Here is a 19283-nt window from a genome sequence, read left to right as displayed (position 1 = left end):
TATCATCAGTACCAACAGCTGCTCTTACGCGCCTATTAGCATTTTACTCGTACCGCTCATTGCTCTGTTTGTTAGCTTTTTCAACTCAAAGACCCAGTTCCCAACTTTTTCAGGACGTTACCGAAGAGGACTACAAACCACCATCCGACGCGGGATCCTTCTACACGAGTAATGTGCATGAGCGCTAAACATTACACAACTTTGCAAGTTGATTTGACTCATTCTTTGAGCTAGCATGCATTAAATATCTTGCTCTTTGGTTGCTGTCATTATACTTACTCGGCCCACTAGTAACAATGCTTTTTCTTTTGTTCGGTTGAATCTTAGAGGTTTGGTAAAATATAATAAATAGGTCTTCACTCACTAAGGTAGTAGGGTTTTGTGTTGTGACATGGCATGTACCGCAAATTTTAAACTTGATTTGATTTCGAGTGTTCTTTGCAAGATACAAAGGCATATACTATGTAACAAGGTTGCATGTAATACTCGGCACGAGATTCATTTACACATATTATAATTTAAGGGTTGTATATTTTGATTTTTGGTTGGTTTTGGCAAATGTTTGTATTTGTGTGTGTGTGTGTGTGTGTGTGTTAGTGTCTTTTATTCGCTTTGCAGAACAAGTTATCTTGCTCCTTTTGTGAGTCACCATCCTCTCTATTCGCCCTACTCAACGAGGAATATAATTTGATGATCGTACATATTTAAGAGCGAGTTAACAAGTCGTTTAACCAAGCCTATCAAATGCTGCCGTCTCTGTTGCCGATCTGCTAATCGTCTAAACATTATCCTACTGTGCTGCATGTACGTTTGGTTTGGTCTTGACCAGCAGGTTGGTCCATAAGTAATGGAAAGTTAACAGCTTATTTGTTGTTCAATAAATTCTTTCGCTTAATCGTTATTCATTCTACTGTTGAACACTTAGATGTTTGTGCACTCTTTATTGGGTTTATTGATAGAGAAATGATATTGTTTCGTTCGGTGGCTTGAGTTTGTATTATTGTAGTTGTAGTTGAAAGGGAAACGACAAATAAAGAGATTCCTTGATGCAAATTACTCAACCGCGCAATAAGTAATGCTTCATGTTACTCGTCTGCTTTTTTAGTTCGTTTTATCGCTTAAGGCTTTTTAAGTCAACAGGCCTTACGTTAAATTTTCGAATTGTGAGGACTGCAATTTTGGACACCATATTTACGTATTTTAGTTGAAAACATCAAGTACCAATTGCAAATTCAAATCGGTGCTTTGCTACAAAACAAAAACCTACTCACAAACTTGTAGCAAACTCTTTTGTAAACTTTTCGTTAATTCTAAACGTTGAACTATAAATTGTAGTAAAAAAAAAACAATACATTTCTCTGTGTTTCAGTTTTTTCTATGCAGCCACAATCCACAATGCCGCTTGCACCTTGCTAATCACAGCGTCACAACTTCCCGCAGCCACACCGTTGTTGGACTAATTTAGTCACCTTACCTTACGTGCACACATTATTGCTCTCGGTATTATCGGCCGACGTGTAGAGAAACAAAACGACTCGAAAATGCTAGCAGCCCGAACAGGAGCACTGATTACCGGGTGTATCGGTGCAGCTGAAACCATCCACGGTCACCAGCACGATACTTTCTTCCTCCTTAATGGTGGCCGAAAATGTTGCCGCTGCGTCTTCGTTGGCTTCAAGAGCCAAAGTCCTGCAGAAGAATCACAAGCGAAGAATTAAAAAAAAAAACAACTACAACTTAGAATGAGAAAATTTTAACAATGCCATTGCTAAAAATGTTAGGAAAGAAAGCAATTTACAAATGGCTTCCAAAACCAACCATTCTAAATCACCGAACATGAATTGTAAGATCAATAATTGTACCACCCGAGTGCTCCAGAGTGCTCCTTTCTCTAGAGTGTCACTTTAGCTCGTTTCTACCCACCTGTCTCATGCAACCTTTATGCCGACGGCACACTCCTCATCGGATGGCGCTTCCTGGACCGCCTGGCTACCGTTCGTGCGGCCCTCGGTTTCGTACGTATCAATTGGCAATTGAGATCGGTCGTTTGCCGGTAGCTGTCCCTCATCCAATGATAAATTCAATGAAGACGGATTGTGGGTGCTATGCAAATAATGTTGGCATTCATTACCATTGACAACATCATCCACCGGCACCTCGCTTCCCTCCCGATCCCACGGTCCATTGTGTGTGGACCGGTTCCGATTCAAACGGTCATTGATTGCGGCAATACCGGCACTTCCGAAGGTATCTGCATCTGGCACCCCCGTCTGGACCGTCGAGAGATCATTATAATATGATCGATTCGTGTACAAATTGTCCTCCATGTCGTACGATTTATCGGAATATTCGGAGTATGCGTCCGCGTCGTCGTCACAATCAAAGTACTGGCTCTGGAATTGGTTGCAATTGGAGCATGAGCGTGTCGTGCATGAAATCGAGTGGAAACAAGCATTATATAGCTTCAGTCAGTATTGGTGTGGCTTAAAAAATTGGCAAAGAGTGTATTATGATACTTTAAAGCTAAGTAATTACAGCACAAACCATTTAATATTGAATCGGTACGACTAATGGAACATTGATGTGAACAAAATTTAATGGATATTAGAAAATCCCACCCATTTGAGTCCCTCCCGGCACAAAGTAAACCTCTTCTGTGTAAATGATCTTATTAAATATTTGCAATCGATTCGCCTATTTGTGTAGGACTTCATCTGAAACCGCACCGGACCGTCCGGTTCTAGCACGCGTTCGACACGAGGGAATTCAACGCCATTCAAAAGAACTCACCTGACAATCTATGCACCGACAGCTGTCGGTCAGGGAACACTTGATACCTAGCAGCTGGGCCGCCTCGCTGTACAAATCATTGGCAGATTTGTCAACCGTTTCCGGCTGCTCGAGCGCTGGTCTCGCAACCCACCGGCTGTGTCCGAAGCAAATTTGAAATGGACCCGAAAATAGCCATAGTTAGCTATAAGGACGGCCTGGGACCGTAAAGGTGCACGCTCGTTCGCATTTAATTTACCTTTGCCGAAGCTTATCGCCTATCCGTTCCGTACTGCTAGCCTTCCGTAACCGGTCCTCGTCGAACAGTTTCCAAAATTTGGCCATTTTCAAATTATTCCGCCTGCTCGGTTGGTCGTGGTGCGCCAGCGCTGGTTTACTGCTACCGTCGGCCGGTTTACTGCTACATTTGTTTCGAAAGGCGATGGAGGTGGTGGCAGATGGCGCGATGCCGGATCCCTTGCTGGATGCAAATCGAATGAATTCGCTCGATTCGATGAAGTGATGCTGACCGGCAGTGCTGATGGCATCGTTCCCGCTGATCTTGATGCTGCTGATGTTGGTCGAGCTGATGCTACCGGGCAGCAAACCACCGATCGTGCTCGGACACAGCTGGGGATCGGTCGTACTGCTGATGGTACTGCTGCTTCCGCCGACGACTGTTCGGCGACCGTGTCGCAGCTCGGTTGCAGTTTTATTATTCACCGTCAATGCGCGCCCAGCCGGCGTACCGAACAGCTCTATCATGTCCATGTTCTGTTCGTACACACACAGGGGACAACAGGATGTCAATTAAAATGAGTGCCAAGCGATACGCAGCGTAATCTTCAAAAGCTTCAAAAAAGTGAATCCTCCGCGAATCATCAAGAAAATTACGTGTTAATGAACATTGCCCCGGTGCGGATGCAATAGAATCAACGTGGGAAGGGTGCGTTAGAACTCCATCACCTAGTGCTCAACGGTATACGGTTTCTCGGCGATTTAATTTCTTTACCGAGAAAAGCATACCAAGAACGTAAAGTATTTGAAAGGTTCATGGTACCGCACACCGCGGGACTATGTATGCCAGTCGCTTCCAGCAAAGCATACCTTCCAGGGACGAGCTTATGAACTTATCTTTGCGTTAAAGCGTCTAGCATTACTTACCCCGTATCGGTAGCTGGAATTCAGCACATAGACGGTGTTCCTATTATTGCATTCCTCCACCAGTATATCATCCATCTCTATTAAATCAAAAAGAAGGAATTTAAACAATAAAACCATCAATACGGAGGAGGATGACGCTTAAATCAATGTGAAATATTTTATCTATTACATCGTTTAGTGAATTTTTCTAGTTTCATGATGATTTATTGCTATCAGTTGCAGCATTTGAAGTGCATTAATAGGTAATATTACAATACGACAAATAACTTGTATTGGTTCAAATTCTGCTGTGCTGTAAATGTATTTATAGTGCCATTTAGTTTAATGCTCTTGGAGTGGTTTCCTTTATATCATGTTCAAAATCATCCTTCCTAAACTCACCTCTCTGACAAAATCCAAGAAATGGGAAAAAGTGAGTCGTTTGCTCAAAGGTGGTTCCCTAGAAGGGGTAAGGCCTGTTATACATACATCCTAGCCTGTAACAGTAGGCTCAAGGAATTCTCCGAAAAACAGTGCTATTGAAAAATGCGAACCAAAACGAGCAGTAAATCGACCTCGAAGATTGACTGTCACCTTCAAACAGGTCACAATCATCTTCATTCGTTACAATTTATCGAAAAGTTGGAAACCTAAGCATCTTACAAACTTTGCGAAACGGAAACCCTTAGCTGCTCGTTAGCGAAATCTTTCAGAGCGGATCATTCTTTATGGACTACGAGAGGAACTTAATTTTCAACAATTTGTTCAAGAGTTCCTTAAAGCTGTCCTTCTCAAACTGTAAACTACTCAAAATAAAAATTAAATTTAATTAATTTAATGCTTCTAGAGGACATGAATTGTTTTATTGTAGCTTAGTGTAAAAAGATTCTAAAATAAACATCAAAATCTAATTTCACGCTACAGCTCAAATGACGATCTAACAATTGAGAAAGTTGTTAATATTTGAAACACGCTGTCCAACCTATCTGGAGATTCCACCACCACGAGCACAATACTGAAAGCGCTATTATAGTATGTCATTTACCTTTGGTGCTAAAGTTCGACGAGTACAGAAAGTTCGCCAACGCCTTTGAAGGATACTCGTCCCGCTGACCTTGGTTCCAAGGGCTGCAAAGCGTAGTCATCCACAGCGATTGGAGACCTGGATGGTGTGTCGGAGCAAAAGGAAGAAATGGTAAACACAGTGCTAAAATTAGTAACGAAGCAATGTCATCATTTACTGATTTTATCAACAAATAGTTTCCCGAGTTCTTGTTGGTACCATTCACCAATTTACCAGTCGTGAATGCTGAACGAAGACTCGTGGCCCAGAAGACGAACGTCAAAGTTTACGGTTAAGAAATTGTGTGGAGTGCATTTAATTCCGTAATCGTGATGTCGTTAATGAACAGAATCTGAAATGTTGTGCCAACCGAAGCAAACGATTCGGATGAAAGAACTGGTGTTGCTGCAAAGTTTTTTGCTACAAGTACTATATTTCTCCCAATATCTCAATCGTTCTTTAACACCACGGAACAACTTTTCTAGTTCATACCATTTATTATGGAGATCACACAAAGTGCAAAGTTCTACATTCGGCAGCACATTCGTGCGCAGTGTAAAGTGAGCTTTAATCAAGTGCCTAACGAGTAGGCAGGTTACAATAATTTGTAACGAAATGTTTACATTTCTTCACCCTGTTAGGCTTCACCGGTATGGTGTGCATATTAACAAGACTTGCGATTCGGTAGGCACGAAAGGCTGTTAAATGATGCAAGCTTTGCCACCCATAGTAGGGCGCTTTGTGCTGCGAGGGAACATGTAATTGGCCCACTCTGTGGCCAGGTGTTACGGTCCCGCTCTAGGTGTGTCTTTTACTACTGCCGTGTTTGGTGCTGCTGCTGCTGCCGCTACTCTGTTTCTAAGGAGAGCAGCATGGTGATGTATGATCCCGTTGAGTTTAAAATCTGTAACGAAATTTGCATATCATTACATTCTGCTACACGCAAAATCCTTGTGAATGTCTTGGCACACCTTCTTGAGCGTGGGCAACGTTGCCTTCATGAAACCACCTTTGGTGACGATGGGCTTCTGCGCTCGCATCATGCATAATCGCAGCCGTTTCTGTACGGCCGGTCGGGCCTCGTACCAATTGCTCTGATAAATCGCGTCCGCCACCTTCAAGCTCTGCAAATCCAAAGGGGACCAAAGGGGAAGAAGGTGCACTTTTTCTTTGTTAAACCTATTCCAACCAACCTACCTCATCGTGCATCATGGAACCGTGGTAACAGTATATGACCGCCTGCAGAACCATAACGAACGCCATCGATGCGAGCATGAGGACGCGTGGCGTGTTCATGAATATCACAAATTGATAGCCAATAACGCACAGTAGCACCGAGTCTAGCAGCAAGAGGTAAAACACGGTGTACTGGAAGAGGTTCGTCATGGCCAGACACAACTGCAGCACATCCTTATGATACGCCACAACGGCTTCGAGCTCGTGTTCGGCGGTACCGGTGGTAAAGTCAACTGCCTGGAACCGGCGTTGGATGAGCCGAAAGTGGATCGTAACGCTCGTCGCTAGCTCGGAAAAGCACGTATCGACACTTCCGCTAATGAAGATGCTCATGTGTATGGAGTCACAGTTGAACAGGAACGTTAGCGCAAACATAAGCGGATGCTGATAGTTGTGTGGGAAGCTAGCCCCAAGACACGGAGCAGAAGAAAGTGAACAATAAAAAAAATAAAGTTATACACGCTCGGCACAAATCATGGAAATCTGTTCCGACGTCTTGCGTTGCGTTTCCGAACGGTTTTCGACGGGAAGGGAAATACGTACGCCATCGGTGCCACGAACTTTACTCGATCCTCCGACAGCGACCGGCTGATGCCCGTAGCCACGGCAGTGAGGATGTAGAACCACCCCACAATCAGTGCCGATGTCATGTAGATTTTCGTCAGCTTGGCATGAAACTTTCCGCTGCGGCGAAAGAGCAGCAGATCTTCCGCGGTCGCACGCCGCTGCAGCGCTTTGAACGAATCAATCAGCGCGAACATGGCCGCAGGATGGAACACGAAGATGTAGAACTTCGAAATGGCCACCATGCAGACGACCAGCGTCGGGATGGCGTCGCAGATCATGGCGAAGTGGTTCACGTGCTGGAATACGTAGATCGACTGCAGCACCATAAACACGACCAGCACACCCATACACACGGTGAGGCGCATTCCACCGAGCGTACTCTTATCGCGAAACACTCCACAGTAGCGCAGATACCACATTTGGGCGTCGAGAAAATCTTCCACACAGCTCATGGTGCTTGCCGTCCACTCGCGAAAGCGCAACAAACTCAAACTGGACCTTCGAAAAACCCCCGCTCGTGGGTTGTTCACAGCCGGGCAACTTTTTCGCGAGATTGACATTTTCATTACACGGTAATGGGCATCGAATGGAAAACGGGACAACAGCGAGAAAATTGACACCCCGAAATGTTCGTGCTAGAATGCTGACAATGGCATTTACGGCGAATGACCACATTCTTTTGCTTTCATTTGTTGACAAGCGCTTATTAGAGATGGCATCGAAATTGTAGGGAGACGGTAACGAAATAAACACTCGTCCCGTTTGAACAGGGGAGCTGTTGAGCTTAGTTTTGAAGCTGAAGTGTGTGCATTGTCGTTGTTCTGGTAAAAATTAGATTTTTTATTCTTTTTGGTTATATTTAGCTGGATGTTAACCTTGATTACCTAATGTGTTCAGTAAATAATCGATACGCTTACAGTAAAATTTGTTACAAAATAGCTTTATGTCTTACAAACAAACTAATAATAGTGTTCAGAATAAATAAATTGAAACTAGTGGTAATTCAAGAAGAACATCCTACTCAATGTATCGGTTCATAGATCACAAAAATACAAGTTGCGTGATACGAAAATTGAAGTATAGTAATAAAATATCCGATCAGATAAAATACTGCTTCTACCAACATACAAAATGCACCTCATATTAATACATAATTTGTACTGAATCCCTACTGAATGCCTTCTACGGCCTTCACCGTCTGCTGAGGTCCAGAAGACTTCGAGACCGCACGAAATGTGCGATATATCACACACTGATTCGCCCGGTGGTCCTATAATGCCACGAGTCTTTGACCATCCGAGCGGAGGATGCAAACGCTCTTGGCGTGTTTGAGCGTCGCATCCTCCGGACCATCTTTGGCGGTGTGCTCGAGCATGGAGTTTGGAGGAGAAGGGTGAACCACGAGCTTGCTGAACTACACGGAGAACCGGACATCCTGACGGCAGCAAAGACGGGCAGGATACGATGGCTGGGGCATGTTATGAGGATGCCGGACTCATGCCCCACCAAGAAGGTATTCGTCAGCGACCCCCAGTTCGGCACGAGGCGTCGGGGAGCACAGCGAGTTCGTTGGCTGGATCAGGTGAAGGGAGACCTGTCGGAGATCGAGTGCCTACACGGATGGGAAGCTGCAGCCAGGGATCGATTTTCCTGGAGATCTATTGTTGACCGGGCCATGTCACGACGACGTGCTCATTAAAAGAGCAGGCGAACATGAGTGAGTGAGTGAGTTGTACTGAATCCATTTTTTATTGAACGGGCGCAATTGATAGCAGCGCAATTTTTCACTTGGCAACAACGAAGTTTAAATGCTATCCAAATCGTTCTCAAGTATTGAGGACCCAACTACGTGGCATCAATAAGACTCGTTAGCCATTAGATGATGGCAACATAAGTGAGATGCATCTCCACAACTATTTTCTTCCACTTAAATGCTACAGGGGAACGGATTCTTACAAGGCCATCTTGAGAAGCTGAAGTTGATCGCACTTCCCGTGGTTCGCTACCGCCCGCCACCACATGAACAACGAAGTCGGCAGTGTAGTTACCGTGGAAAAGATCACTGCATTAATGTATTATTGGCGAGACGATAAGATCGATGGTGTCTCACCTGCAACGAAGGCGAGAAAGAATCGAGAGGGGCGTGGTACATATTGGGACTGGTCCGAGTGCTCAATTAGTGGTAACTCTGGCTTTATACTGTAGCGGTCACTAGGACTTCTACGGAGGAGCATACTACCGCTACAGGCAGTAGATCACCGTTGAGTACTGGAAGGGTTTCATTAGCTCTTTCAGTTGTCAGCGGTGATTGTAAACCTAAGACGCCATACTACCCTAACCAAATAGTCATAGTGCGGCACTGAGACGTTTCCTTCGGGAGGTAAAACGTCTATACCTTACATTTCTGAAGTAATACCCTATCCTGTTGGTATCCTGCAAATGTTCGGTGAGGGACTCATGGAGGTTTTAGTCAGTAAAAACCTGGAAGTAGCCAGGGAATTGTCCCCGCATCATGTCACGTGGGTCTTTGTTTCAAGATTTACTCCATGATTTAGAAAATAAAGCCATTGGATGCCGGTCATGGTCATTAATCCAAGAAGCAGGAGAACAGTTTTTGTCTATTTCTACGAAAATTGTATAAACATATTACATTAGCAGAACAACTCGAGTCCTGCCCAGAGGCGAGTTTGACAACACGCTCCACGACCTGACCCGAACTCATAAAAAACTTCACCCCGTTAAGCAGACTTAATGTTGATATATTTGATCCGCAAGTTAAATCCGCTATCCTTATCCGTCATTGTAAGAGTTACAAAAACTGATAAAAACATAGTTTTAAATAATAAAGATTGAATTAAATGATCTCAAGTTGTGTTTTTGTATCGTTAAACTCATATATACAACCTGGTCGTTCTTATTATACTTAAAAAAAATTAAATTAGTTTTTAACAACGAAATATGTTGCAAAAACGGAAAGACTAGTATCAAATCTCATCCGAGCCTTTCAATCATTAGCAGAACCAACTGTTCAGTTACCGGCCATCTAACGGCTTACTAGACTTACTGATACCAAGTTCATCGTTACGAGGAACAGTCCGGATCCGGTTCTCAGTTCTGCCGTGTTAAGAGAACTTAAGTTATTTTTACCACATTTTAAGACAGCCCCTTTAAAAAAAGCAATTAAACGGATACAGCGAGCCAGCTTTAAAGAATAGCGCAAGCGTACATGAAAAACTCGATCATTTATAAAGATAACTAATACGTTAGTGAATCAGCAAAAATCGACAAAGGATCTCCAAAAATAGTTGTGGAAGCGCGTGGAATTGATATGGGGAAAAAAATTAAACCACAAATCTAATTTAATAATGACAATACGGCACTGGACCGTAATAATCAATTGTAAAATATCTAATTAAATGTCCCATATCAATTGCTCGCGAATTTTCGGACCGCTTATGTCTGAAAGCTGTGTACTGTTCGCTGGTCAGATCGGTTCTGGAATACTGCTCAGTAGTTTGGTCTCCCCTAGCGAAAACTCATATTGAGCTTATTGAGCGGGTGCAGCGTTCCTTCACCAGGTTTGCAATACGCAAATCACTTGGTGAGCTTTCCCTCCCCCTGCCTCAGTACGAGTCGAAGTGTCAGCTGCTGAAGCTGGATTCGTTAGAAACTCGCCGTTCCCAGGCCCAATCAACCTTTATTGCCGCTCTCCTTCTCGGTCATACCGATGCTCCTGCTTTGTTATCATGTGTTCCATTTTACATCCCTTCCCGTGTCCTTCGTAATCGTCCCCCTCTTGCGATCCCAAGTCGTCGTACCTCAGCAGGACGCAAAGACCCCCTCGTGTGTGCTATTCGTCAATTCAATTCCGTGGCCCATATGTTCGACTTCACCTAAGTTTATCCATCTTCCGATCCCGTCTTAAACATTATTCCCAGCTTTCTTCCTCCCTTATATCCTAATTTCCTGGCGTTTAGCAAAGTTAGGTTTAGGTTTAGGTTTAGGTTTTAGCGAATAAGTCATTTCTGTAAACCCGCGAGGCAACAGAACTAACAATAAAAAATAAATAAATAAATAAATTGCACGCGCTTCTATAACTAGTTTTGGTCATTCTATATTAATTTTTGTTGCTTTGTTAATGTGTTGGGTGTTTCTTTATCAATGGCCGAGTTTCTTGCTTGCGGTATTCTATAAATTTAGCTTGCCGCACAGCATCATTTGCATTTCCCTGTAGAGAGATATTGTAGTTATTGTTAACCTACAAGCCCCTACGCCCTCCCTTCTTTAGCCTTTCAAGACTGGCGAATGCCTAAAACTTGAAGGAAAGAATTTCGACTAAATTGACGACCGGAGGATGCCTCTGGCTTCAATAATCAGTCTAAGGTGTTTGTTAGAATGTTGCATTACTCAAGCTCTTACTCGCTACTTTATACAATAAAAACGCTGGGCGATCCGTAGTCAGCCATATTTTTCTTTTACCTAGTTTTCCAATCGATCGATCGATCACTTGACTGTGTTGTTATTTTTTATGAAATATTTAGTTTTTGATTTTTGAGAGTGCACATTGGCCCGTCGGATATTCTACCCCCATTCGATTCATTTGATCTTTTACGTCCAAAGTTTACGTCCCCATGGGTAATGTGGAATTAACGTTCAAAAATTGGCCGTAACTTTTATGCTTCCGGAATTGAGAATGTCATAAAATGTTGGCACGTACTATTTGGAGCAAAAGTACCAGCATCAGTAAATTACGTGAGTTCCACCAACAAAGCTGTCATAATTTTAACACACAGGGTTCTTATTGACTGACGTGTTATTGCACACCTCCCAAGCAAAGGCCGCACCTAAAGTTATTGTCTGCAGCAAACCGTCAACCGTGCAAACGTCATGGGAAGATCTGCGGCTGTTTTTTTCTACAGTTTTTGCTTTTTTCATTGCTCAATTATGTTTACCACAGTGTATTGATTTATCCATTTGAACTCATGCAGTGTGTTTCCTTCTTGTGTGTACAATAGTTCTAAAAATACCATTCCATTTTCTTTTCCATTCAAACCAGCAACAAAAAATGGATGCTTTGCATGGATGGCAACTGATTGCTAAACGTCGCACCAAATAGAAAACAAACATTAATCCGATTTGCATCAATGATAGAGAAAATACTGTCTCAAATTGAAACCCTAGCGAGCGGAATTGAAATGCGACACACACACACACATAGAGTGCCCGCATTTAAGAAAATTTGGTTATCTTACTTTTTTTTGTTTCTTTGTGCTTTTACGCCCACAAGTTTGCGCCGGTTCGCGCAGAAGTAAGAGCATAATTGTGCTCTGGATGTAAAGATGGAGACTTTTCGCACTGGTAAACATCTGCGTCGCACAAAGTCCGCTGTTCTTTTGCGGACCAAAGTGTTGTTTTTTTTTATCGCCATATGCCACATAAGTGAAGTAGCAAACATTCGCCGCTAGGATTTTGATGATGTTACCACCGCACCACGGGCGGGACTTTATCAGTGAAATCTGCTCCTTTCTACCACTCGCACCAAAGTGACACAAAACATCTGCAGTGTAACATGCGTGCAGGTTAAAACATATGTAAGGAACTTTTTGTCAAACAGACGCACCATCTTGCCGTGTGCTCGGTGTAAAAAGCTATTTCAAGTTGGCCTCCGTAATGTGACCACCCACTTGCTAATGAACGAGGTGGATTAAAATGAAGAAGAAGAAGGAATACGACTTTCTTGACTCATATACACACACACATGCATGCATGAAATAAAGACAAGCCAAAGAATTACTCTTTTCGAGTGTGTTTGTCTTGTTCACGGTCATCATGGCAGGGCACATCTTAGCTCAACAATGCCAGACGACTAAGGATAATCTTTTGGGCGAGATTCCCATAAGCTTCTTCACACCATGCGGAACGAACGAGAATTGAAGCAGGAGCTCGCTGTATAAGAAGTACGGCTTAATTTTCTCATTATTGTTTATATTTTTCATAATCCTTTTGTTGTCTCGCTTTTATTACAAACATTTTTAACGAAGTCAATTAGCTTACATACAGCACGACGTAGTGTCTTAAGTAGCTTACCATCGGCATATATTTAAATCATTTTGTTTTGTAAAATAATTAAAGCAACAATGTCTCACAAGTGGAAGACTTTCACCCTTCTAACCATTTTTCTAAATCGCCTCGACCAAAAGCCTAAGCACAGGCGTGTACCGAATACAGCAAAGTACGAGAAAATGAAAGAGTAGATTTGCAAAATTAGTCTTATTTATTGTCACGCCTCAGCCTTCGTTCAATTTCAGACAAAACCCGCAAGTGCCGCGGCCGGCACGCAACCCTTTTGTTGCTACATAGCCATTTATCCTAACGGCTTCTATTAATGGACCTGGATTAATGGACACGTTTATCTAATTACTCACTTAGCTGGCCACAGAAAACAGTGTTTTTTGTTGTTGTTGTGCTGTGAGCCATTGCTACATACAGCGCTGGGATATAATTTAATTTGTACGCTCATTACTAACATGCAACGGTTTGCTGCTGCTCCCGGACACAGAGCCAAACGGATGATTACAAGGACGACACTCCCAGGATAGAGGAGAAAAAAACACAAGACGAACAAAAAAAACTACGAAAAGGCTTTAGAGTGGGCGTTTAAAACTTGCTCGTGGGGTAGTTTATTTCATCACTGGTTCACCGTTCACAATATGCATCACACACATCCCCACAACACTGTCCGCCAGTTGTACGCGGGCTCGGTTCGAACGAGTCTAGTGCGCTTTATAGCTAATTGCTCTGCGACTCTACCCACAAACCGCAGTTAGCAGCACGAGCACTAGCAAAGCGGGCAATAAATATGTCCGTTTTTCAAAACGCATGCTACTGACACTAGTTTTCCGGCGGGAAGCGTGGAAAAAATAACATTTTCCTCCGGCTCCGGGAAACGAAAACAAAGCGCCAACCAACGGAGTAAGGGCGGTTAGGAGCGTCGTCGTGCATCACGACGGACCGACCGTGCATGATGAAAGCGCTCGCTGGGTGCTTCTTTTGTTGTAACAGACCGATATCGGAGTGTACGTTACCGACAATGACGTACGTGAATGAGTGGTATTATTGTTAAACACAAAGCCACACATTATGGAAGGAAAATACACGAGAAGAATTTTTGCAGAACTGCACTATCATGCTAATCGGAGATTAAGAGCTTTAGCAGACACAAGATCCTAGTTTTTTGGGAGCAAAAATTACCGGCTTTGCTGCTGTCTGGAGTCTGGCTTGATTGTTAAAGTTGTATTAGGTAAAATTATTGTATCTTGAATTCGCTCCTCTGCGTCGCTTATTTGTTTCGAACATTCAAAAAGGCCGTTATTACCACGCTTTTCTAACCCAACTTTCATCTCAACTGCTCAGAGATATTAATGAACAAGCAATTATTAAATAATGGTACAAATCTCCATAAACTCTAGCTATGTTCCAACATTTCAACCTCACCACCAAACTTATCGGTCCCAGTGGTATCCGCGAGGAAAACACCATTTTAAGCATAAATATCCATTGCACACAGCCAGTGAGCACGTTTCACTGTCAGGAATTAATTGCTTTCTAGACAAAGCATTCACTTTTTGCCTTGTTTATCATTTGCAGCGCATTGCATACAGTATCCCTTAACCGTGGCCCCGGGTACCCCGGTCTATGGAGCGACATTGCATCCCGACTAACGATGCGGATTTGAAGCTGGTGGGCTCTATTCCGCTTTTCCTGGCGCCGTTCTACGGGAGGCTTATGGGAAGGAAAGCAAGCAGAAAGTACAACATCAAACCTTGTAGAGTTGTTCTTTTTTTTATTTTCGCTAATGTTTATCTGTCCAAATTTAAGTGAAATACGATATTACGCTGCCAGTGGCCTACTTGGCACGGTTCTACCATATCACATTATCTCGCTATAGATCCCTTACGGGAATGACCTGTTTTATGGATAAAAGGACGAAGCCAGTTTTTTTTGGTCCGAAAGATCTCATTGCTGCAAGTGTGTGCAATTTTCTTTATCACAATTTTCCACCGGCAAGTTCATTTCATTAAGAGTTTAAATTGAAAAATAGGTTCCAACAGCGTTGGGACGACCGAAGGCCTCGCTATTCACGTGCGACTACCATTTAGTATAATTTATATCGACGTGCCAAGAGATATTAATATCCTCCTATAATGCTTTGTGCCGCTGCTATGTTGCGTTGCCCTTCGGCCATTGTCACCTCGTAACTAGTAGCCGAGTTCGCATGGCGACAAATTGAAAAATGTTATTCATTTTGCACTGCATTGACCACCGCAACGGGCTTTTGCTCTAAGCGAAAGAAATCGTCGCGACCGGTGTGATCTTGGAGCGAAGACTGCGAGTATAAAAAAAAGCAAAACAAAAGTTCAATAACAAATAATCGAACACCATAAATTTTATTGATTTACGATATGTCGTTCCTTCAGTCGGGTGCCGCCTTACGTGGTACCGTGAAGGATGCGGTAGTAATAAATTTTAAAGCTTCCAGCGTGCGTTGATACTCGCCAACAGGCGCGGCTCAAATGCGAGTAAGGCTTCCGCAAACAACGTCGAGCACAAACTAACCTCGAGCTTCCTCGACTCCGATCTCACTCTCTAGTGGATGAGGAGGAGAAGCTTCGGTTTGCCGAAGAAGTGGCGTTATTTTTTTTTCCACATTTCCACTTTTATCTGCATTAGGATGTAATATTCCAGCGTGGAGTTCCTGGTACGGCTTGCATCTCGCGAACTAACCGGCAGCCTGCTAGCCATCAGTACGTATCACCAGCAACAGCACCGGAAATTGTAAATGCGGATGATCAAAGTTGTGCGTTTTTTTTCTCTCTGTCTCTCTCTCTCTCTCTATCTCTCTCTCTCTCTCTCTCTTCCCCACTTTTATCCGTTGTCCTGATGATTTCAGGTAATCAGTAACCGAGCATTGGGTATGAGAAAAAAGTTGCTATACTGACTTCCGGAAGAATCGTGATCATCTACATCATAGCGGAATAATCTACCTCTGCCGCTGACAGTATCCGAGTATAACACGTACGCACGCACCCACCGAATTCAGCGATCCTCACGCCACCAACAACAGAAAAAATCTTGACCTTCAACTTCAAGGCGAAGCGAATTGTACACACTTTTATTCTTGCCAATTACGCAATTCTCGGTTGCGGAATCGTACGGGTAAGGATTTTGCACCCTACCCACATTTGGAATACAAATCGCAACAGAAGCAGCCGACGATTTCGCCAAGACGAGGCTCCACACAAACCCAGGCACCCTCAAGGATGTGAGAAGTTGTTTCTTTTGCAATTTCAGTCCCATTTCCGGGCCCCTTATGACTTAAAGCAAACGAACAATGGCAGCGTTTGGCGTTGATTTTTGGCAGCACTGTTCACATCTGCACTATCTGCCGAGACAGGAGTAGTACAGGTTGTTACGTTTCACCGGCGAATTGGTGAAGAAAATTGCGAAAGAATTGAGTAAAAGCTTATGAATTTTCATGCTTATCACTGCCGCATACGAATGGGATTAAAATTGCCGTAGACACGCGACGGTAACACCGTTTATCCGGGTCGCTTGCACGAACACGTGATTTGACCGTACCGAAAAGCATGCTGTTGCATGCTGTGTTTCGTTAAGTGGATAAAGAATAAAATTACGCTTTCGTGCGCATAGTTTGACACACTCCAAAGGGCAATAAATGTAGTAGTCAGATGATATGGGAACTTCAAAAATTGCTAATGCCGTCGAAAAGCTCGACCCGCTCATCTGGTTGTACACACGCAAAGGCTATGCCCACAGTCGTTGAGCCTTAGTTGGGAAGGAAGCTTAACACTGCAGGATCAACAACATAACCCCCAACGGTAATTGAAATGGAGAAGTCATTCAGGCCCTCTTCCCGGTCAGCCGGACTGTGTACAATAATTATCCGAGTCTTTGCGTCAATTGCTCTGTTGTACTTCAATTGCGGATTGCTGATTAGAGTGCAACCGGGCAAGCATGGAGCCCCGAAACAGACACAGATAGTCAGCAAGTAAATGTAACATTACACCATCTCTGACTCTTGCAGAGCTCTGTGCTCTGCTTAGGAGCTGCTTTTGGTGCTTTCCTTCCAAAGCTGCCACACCGTTAGCTGCTAAACTCGCGCTAGTAAAAAGAAAGCTTTGCCCTTTTGCTTCACCGTATGCCAACCAAGGCTCGGAAAGATATATCTCATTCTTTTAATTTAATTTACAGCTGCTACCCCGCTGGCAGAGGAACCAGAGCACTATCTAAGGACGAAGGTTCTTAGGAATTTTTTTTTCTTCATCCCCGTTGTTAAATAAGAGATTCCACCATTGGGAGGACGTAGCAAATGTAGCGATGAATAAGTTTACGTTGCCCCGTCCGTAAGCCTGGTGAATACCACCCTGGTCACGAGATGCTGCATCGGGTCCGTAGCTTCACTGTTAACCTCGGTGCGCTTGGTACAAGCAAAATGAATTAAAAGTTGGTTCTCCTTAGGCTGAAACGCAGCTTCTTCTTTTACAATTATGATGGACTACGATCGCTACAAATGAAGTGTGGAAGACCATCTGGCTGGCAGGTGGGTTAGTGCCAGTGGCCTTGTCCCGTGCTTAGTACGTAAAGATTATTGCACCAAAAGCGGAGTAGAAAATTTAATAAAAGGGCCACAAGAGCGATGAAAATGAAAAAAAAGCTACATCGCGCACACACGCACAGACAGACACAGACAAAATCTTGAATGTTTGTAAATGTTTATAAATGGCACCGTTCTACGAATTCGAGGGCAATAGATTCCGTTGCCTTCGTTACGGAAAGGGAGCATTAATTATGGAGCGTACTTAATGGACAATACCATCTAGATACACTCTTTTCGTAACCTCGACAGTTTCCTTTTATGAAGCCGTAGACGATTCACGACCACGTAGATTGCCACCATCCACGCCCACCTCAGGGCCCATTCGCTCCCCACCGTGGAGTCCTTTTGTTGTCGCCTATCGTCGTTTGTCCGCTTGTGGCCGTGTTTTATTTTTATGAACCTTTTTTCGGTATGTCCATTCGGTGAGTTAACCAAATAAACGAACACACAAAGCATCGCATGAAAGGCTTTTCATTTTACCACTGACCTCTGGCACGCTGTCCAATCCCAGCTCCATCCACCATCCCCCTAACCCTCCCCCCAATGGATACGGAGCGGAACAACAACCAAAAAATAAACTAAACCGGAGATCCGGCGGAAAATAGTAGCTCCTTCTTATCCCACTTACCTTTCTTGATTTCGGCCCACGTCTTGACGAGTTTTTTCTTCCACGCTAGCAGGAAAAAAGAGGGAACAGGCACACACGCACTCGCACCGACACACACACACACACGTACAGCTTTATGGATGTACACTGGCTTTGGTGTGGCTCCTGTGAAACGTGATGTAGTCCGTCTCCGATGGCCACGATCGATAACGGTTGATCTTGCTTTTCCCGAGCAGCAGCAGCAGCAGCAGCTAGAAACGATTGCCTCAACTTTTCAGGTACTTAAGCATAGCACAAAGGCGACCACAACATCAACAATGACACTCGCAGAACACACCATAGCATAACAAATCCATCCCACCCGTTTGGAACACTCCTCTGACCACACGCGCGCGCTTCACACGCCACAACAGCGAACCCGTGGCCGTTGTGAATGGGGTATGGGAGTTTTCTGCCCTGTTTTCACGTTTCTCACGGCTTTCCCTTTTTTTCTTGCACTCGCTCTCTCACACCCTCTCTATCTTCCTCCTACACACACACACACACACACACATACACACTCTTTCTCTCTCCCGTTTCCGTTCGCTTCCGATTCTAGTGATTCTTTTTCCGATTTCCACCCAAACAGCTTTCAGTGACCTGTAACCGGATTAGGTTTTATCTATTTCCACAACCGAGGAAAAAGCACTCTGATCAATTCAAGCAACAACAACAGAAGCGAGGGCAAAAACAAAATGATGCGAAACAGGCAGCTAAACAAGTTCCTGAAAGCTGGGGTTGAACAAAGCGACCAAACCCACAAGCAATCGCGGCGATCGAACGAGCGTGCGATAATTGATTGATTCCGCTGGACACGGTTATTATTAGCGTTTGTGTTTCTTCTTCTTCTTCTTCTTCGTAGCGTCCTAATCCTTCGTCCTTGGAGGCCTACTGGCACACTTACTGTTGACCGTGGTGCTGTATGACAACTGCTGGTCTGGTTGTACGTTGTATTGAGATGCTGTTGGATCTGCCAGTACACGAATGCTGCAACTATCACCAAACAGCAGCGCGAGATTTCAAACCAAAGCTCTGTCTTTGTCCACCCCTCCCAAAAAAACGACCTTCTTTTTCTTCTGGCCTCGCCGTAACTATCACACGAACCAACCAACCACACAAATGCACCCAACGCCTATGACCTATGTTTCCGTATTGCACGCTTTCGATTCCGTCAAGCTTGA

General features: G+C 43.9%; 4 protein-coding genes across 6 annotated transcripts in view; 1 reads left to right on the top strand and 3 right to left on the bottom strand.

Moving 5' to 3' along the window:
- LOC126560785 (uncharacterized) overlaps window positions 1-19283 on the top strand; it is a 422053-nt gene that overhangs the window by 66689 nt on the left and 336081 nt on the right. The gene's annotated exons all lie outside the window — the stretch shown is intronic.
- The window catches only part of LOC126563180 (selenoprotein F), an 805869-nt gene that overhangs the window by 472670 nt on the left and 313916 nt on the right, over window positions 1-19283 (bottom strand). The window lies entirely within an intron of this gene.
- LOC126563637 (uncharacterized) lies at window positions 1461-18174 on the bottom strand. Its single transcript, XM_050220281.1, has 7 exons — window positions 18085-18174; window positions 4958-5074; window positions 3934-4010; window positions 3029-3543; window positions 2791-2926; window positions 1924-2393; window positions 1461-1689 (listed from the first exon to the last, which is right to left on the bottom strand). Exons 2-6 carry the CDS (start codon window positions 5055-5057, stop codon window positions 1929-1931), a joined length of 1293 nt encoding a protein of 430 aa, XP_050076238.1. The 5' UTR covers window positions 5058-5074; window positions 18085-18174; the 3' UTR covers window positions 1461-1689; window positions 1924-1928.
- Window positions 5823-7230, bottom strand: LOC126562518 (odorant receptor 82a-like). Its single transcript, XM_050219056.1, has 4 exons — window positions 6755-7230; window positions 6173-6614; window positions 5947-6099; window positions 5823-5879 (listed from the first exon to the last, which is right to left on the bottom strand). The coding sequence occupies exons 1-4, from the start codon at window positions 7228-7230 to the stop codon at window positions 5823-5825; spliced, it is 1128 nt and encodes a 375-aa protein (XP_050075013.1).

The sequence above is a fragment of the Anopheles maculipalpis genome, chromosome 3RL (assembly GCF_943734695.1).
Source record: "Anopheles maculipalpis chromosome 3RL, idAnoMacuDA_375_x, whole genome shotgun sequence".
Classification (NCBI taxonomy): Eukaryota; Metazoa; Arthropoda; class Insecta; order Diptera; family Culicidae; genus Anopheles; species Anopheles maculipalpis.
Note: the sequence above shows the minus strand (reverse complement) of the source record. Positions and strands in the feature narration are given on the sequence as shown.

What these genes read in the sequence shown, in the direction of transcription:
- LOC126563637 (XM_050220281.1), bottom strand. Translation starts at nt 5,057, where the DNA reads ATGACTACGCTTTGCAGCCCTTGGAACCAAGGTCAGCGGGACGAGTAT. An exon ending in GGCGATAAGCTTCGGCAAAG is followed by an intron (nt 2,927 to 3,028) that starts GTAAATTAAATG and finishes CTTCGGACACAG; the next exon opens with CCGGTGGGTTGCGAGACCAG. An exon ending in GTCGGTGCATAGATTGTCAG is followed by an intron (nt 2,394 to 2,790) that starts GTGAGTTCTTTT and finishes AACCAATTCCAG; the next exon opens with AGCCAGTACTTTGATTGTGA.
- LOC126562518 (XM_050219056.1), bottom strand. Translation starts at nt 7,230, where the DNA reads ATGAGCTGTGTGGAAGATTTTCTCGACGCCCAAATGTGGTATCTGCGC. An exon ending in AAGTTCGTGGCACCGATGGC is followed by an intron (nt 6,615 to 6,754) that starts GTACGTATTTCC and finishes TCTTGGGGCTAG; the next exon opens with CTTCCCACACAACTATCAGC. An exon ending in CGTTGCCCACGCTCAAGAAG is followed by an intron (nt 5,880 to 5,946) that starts GTGTGCCAAGAC and finishes ATTTCGTTACAG; the next exon opens with ATTTTAAACTCAACGGGATC.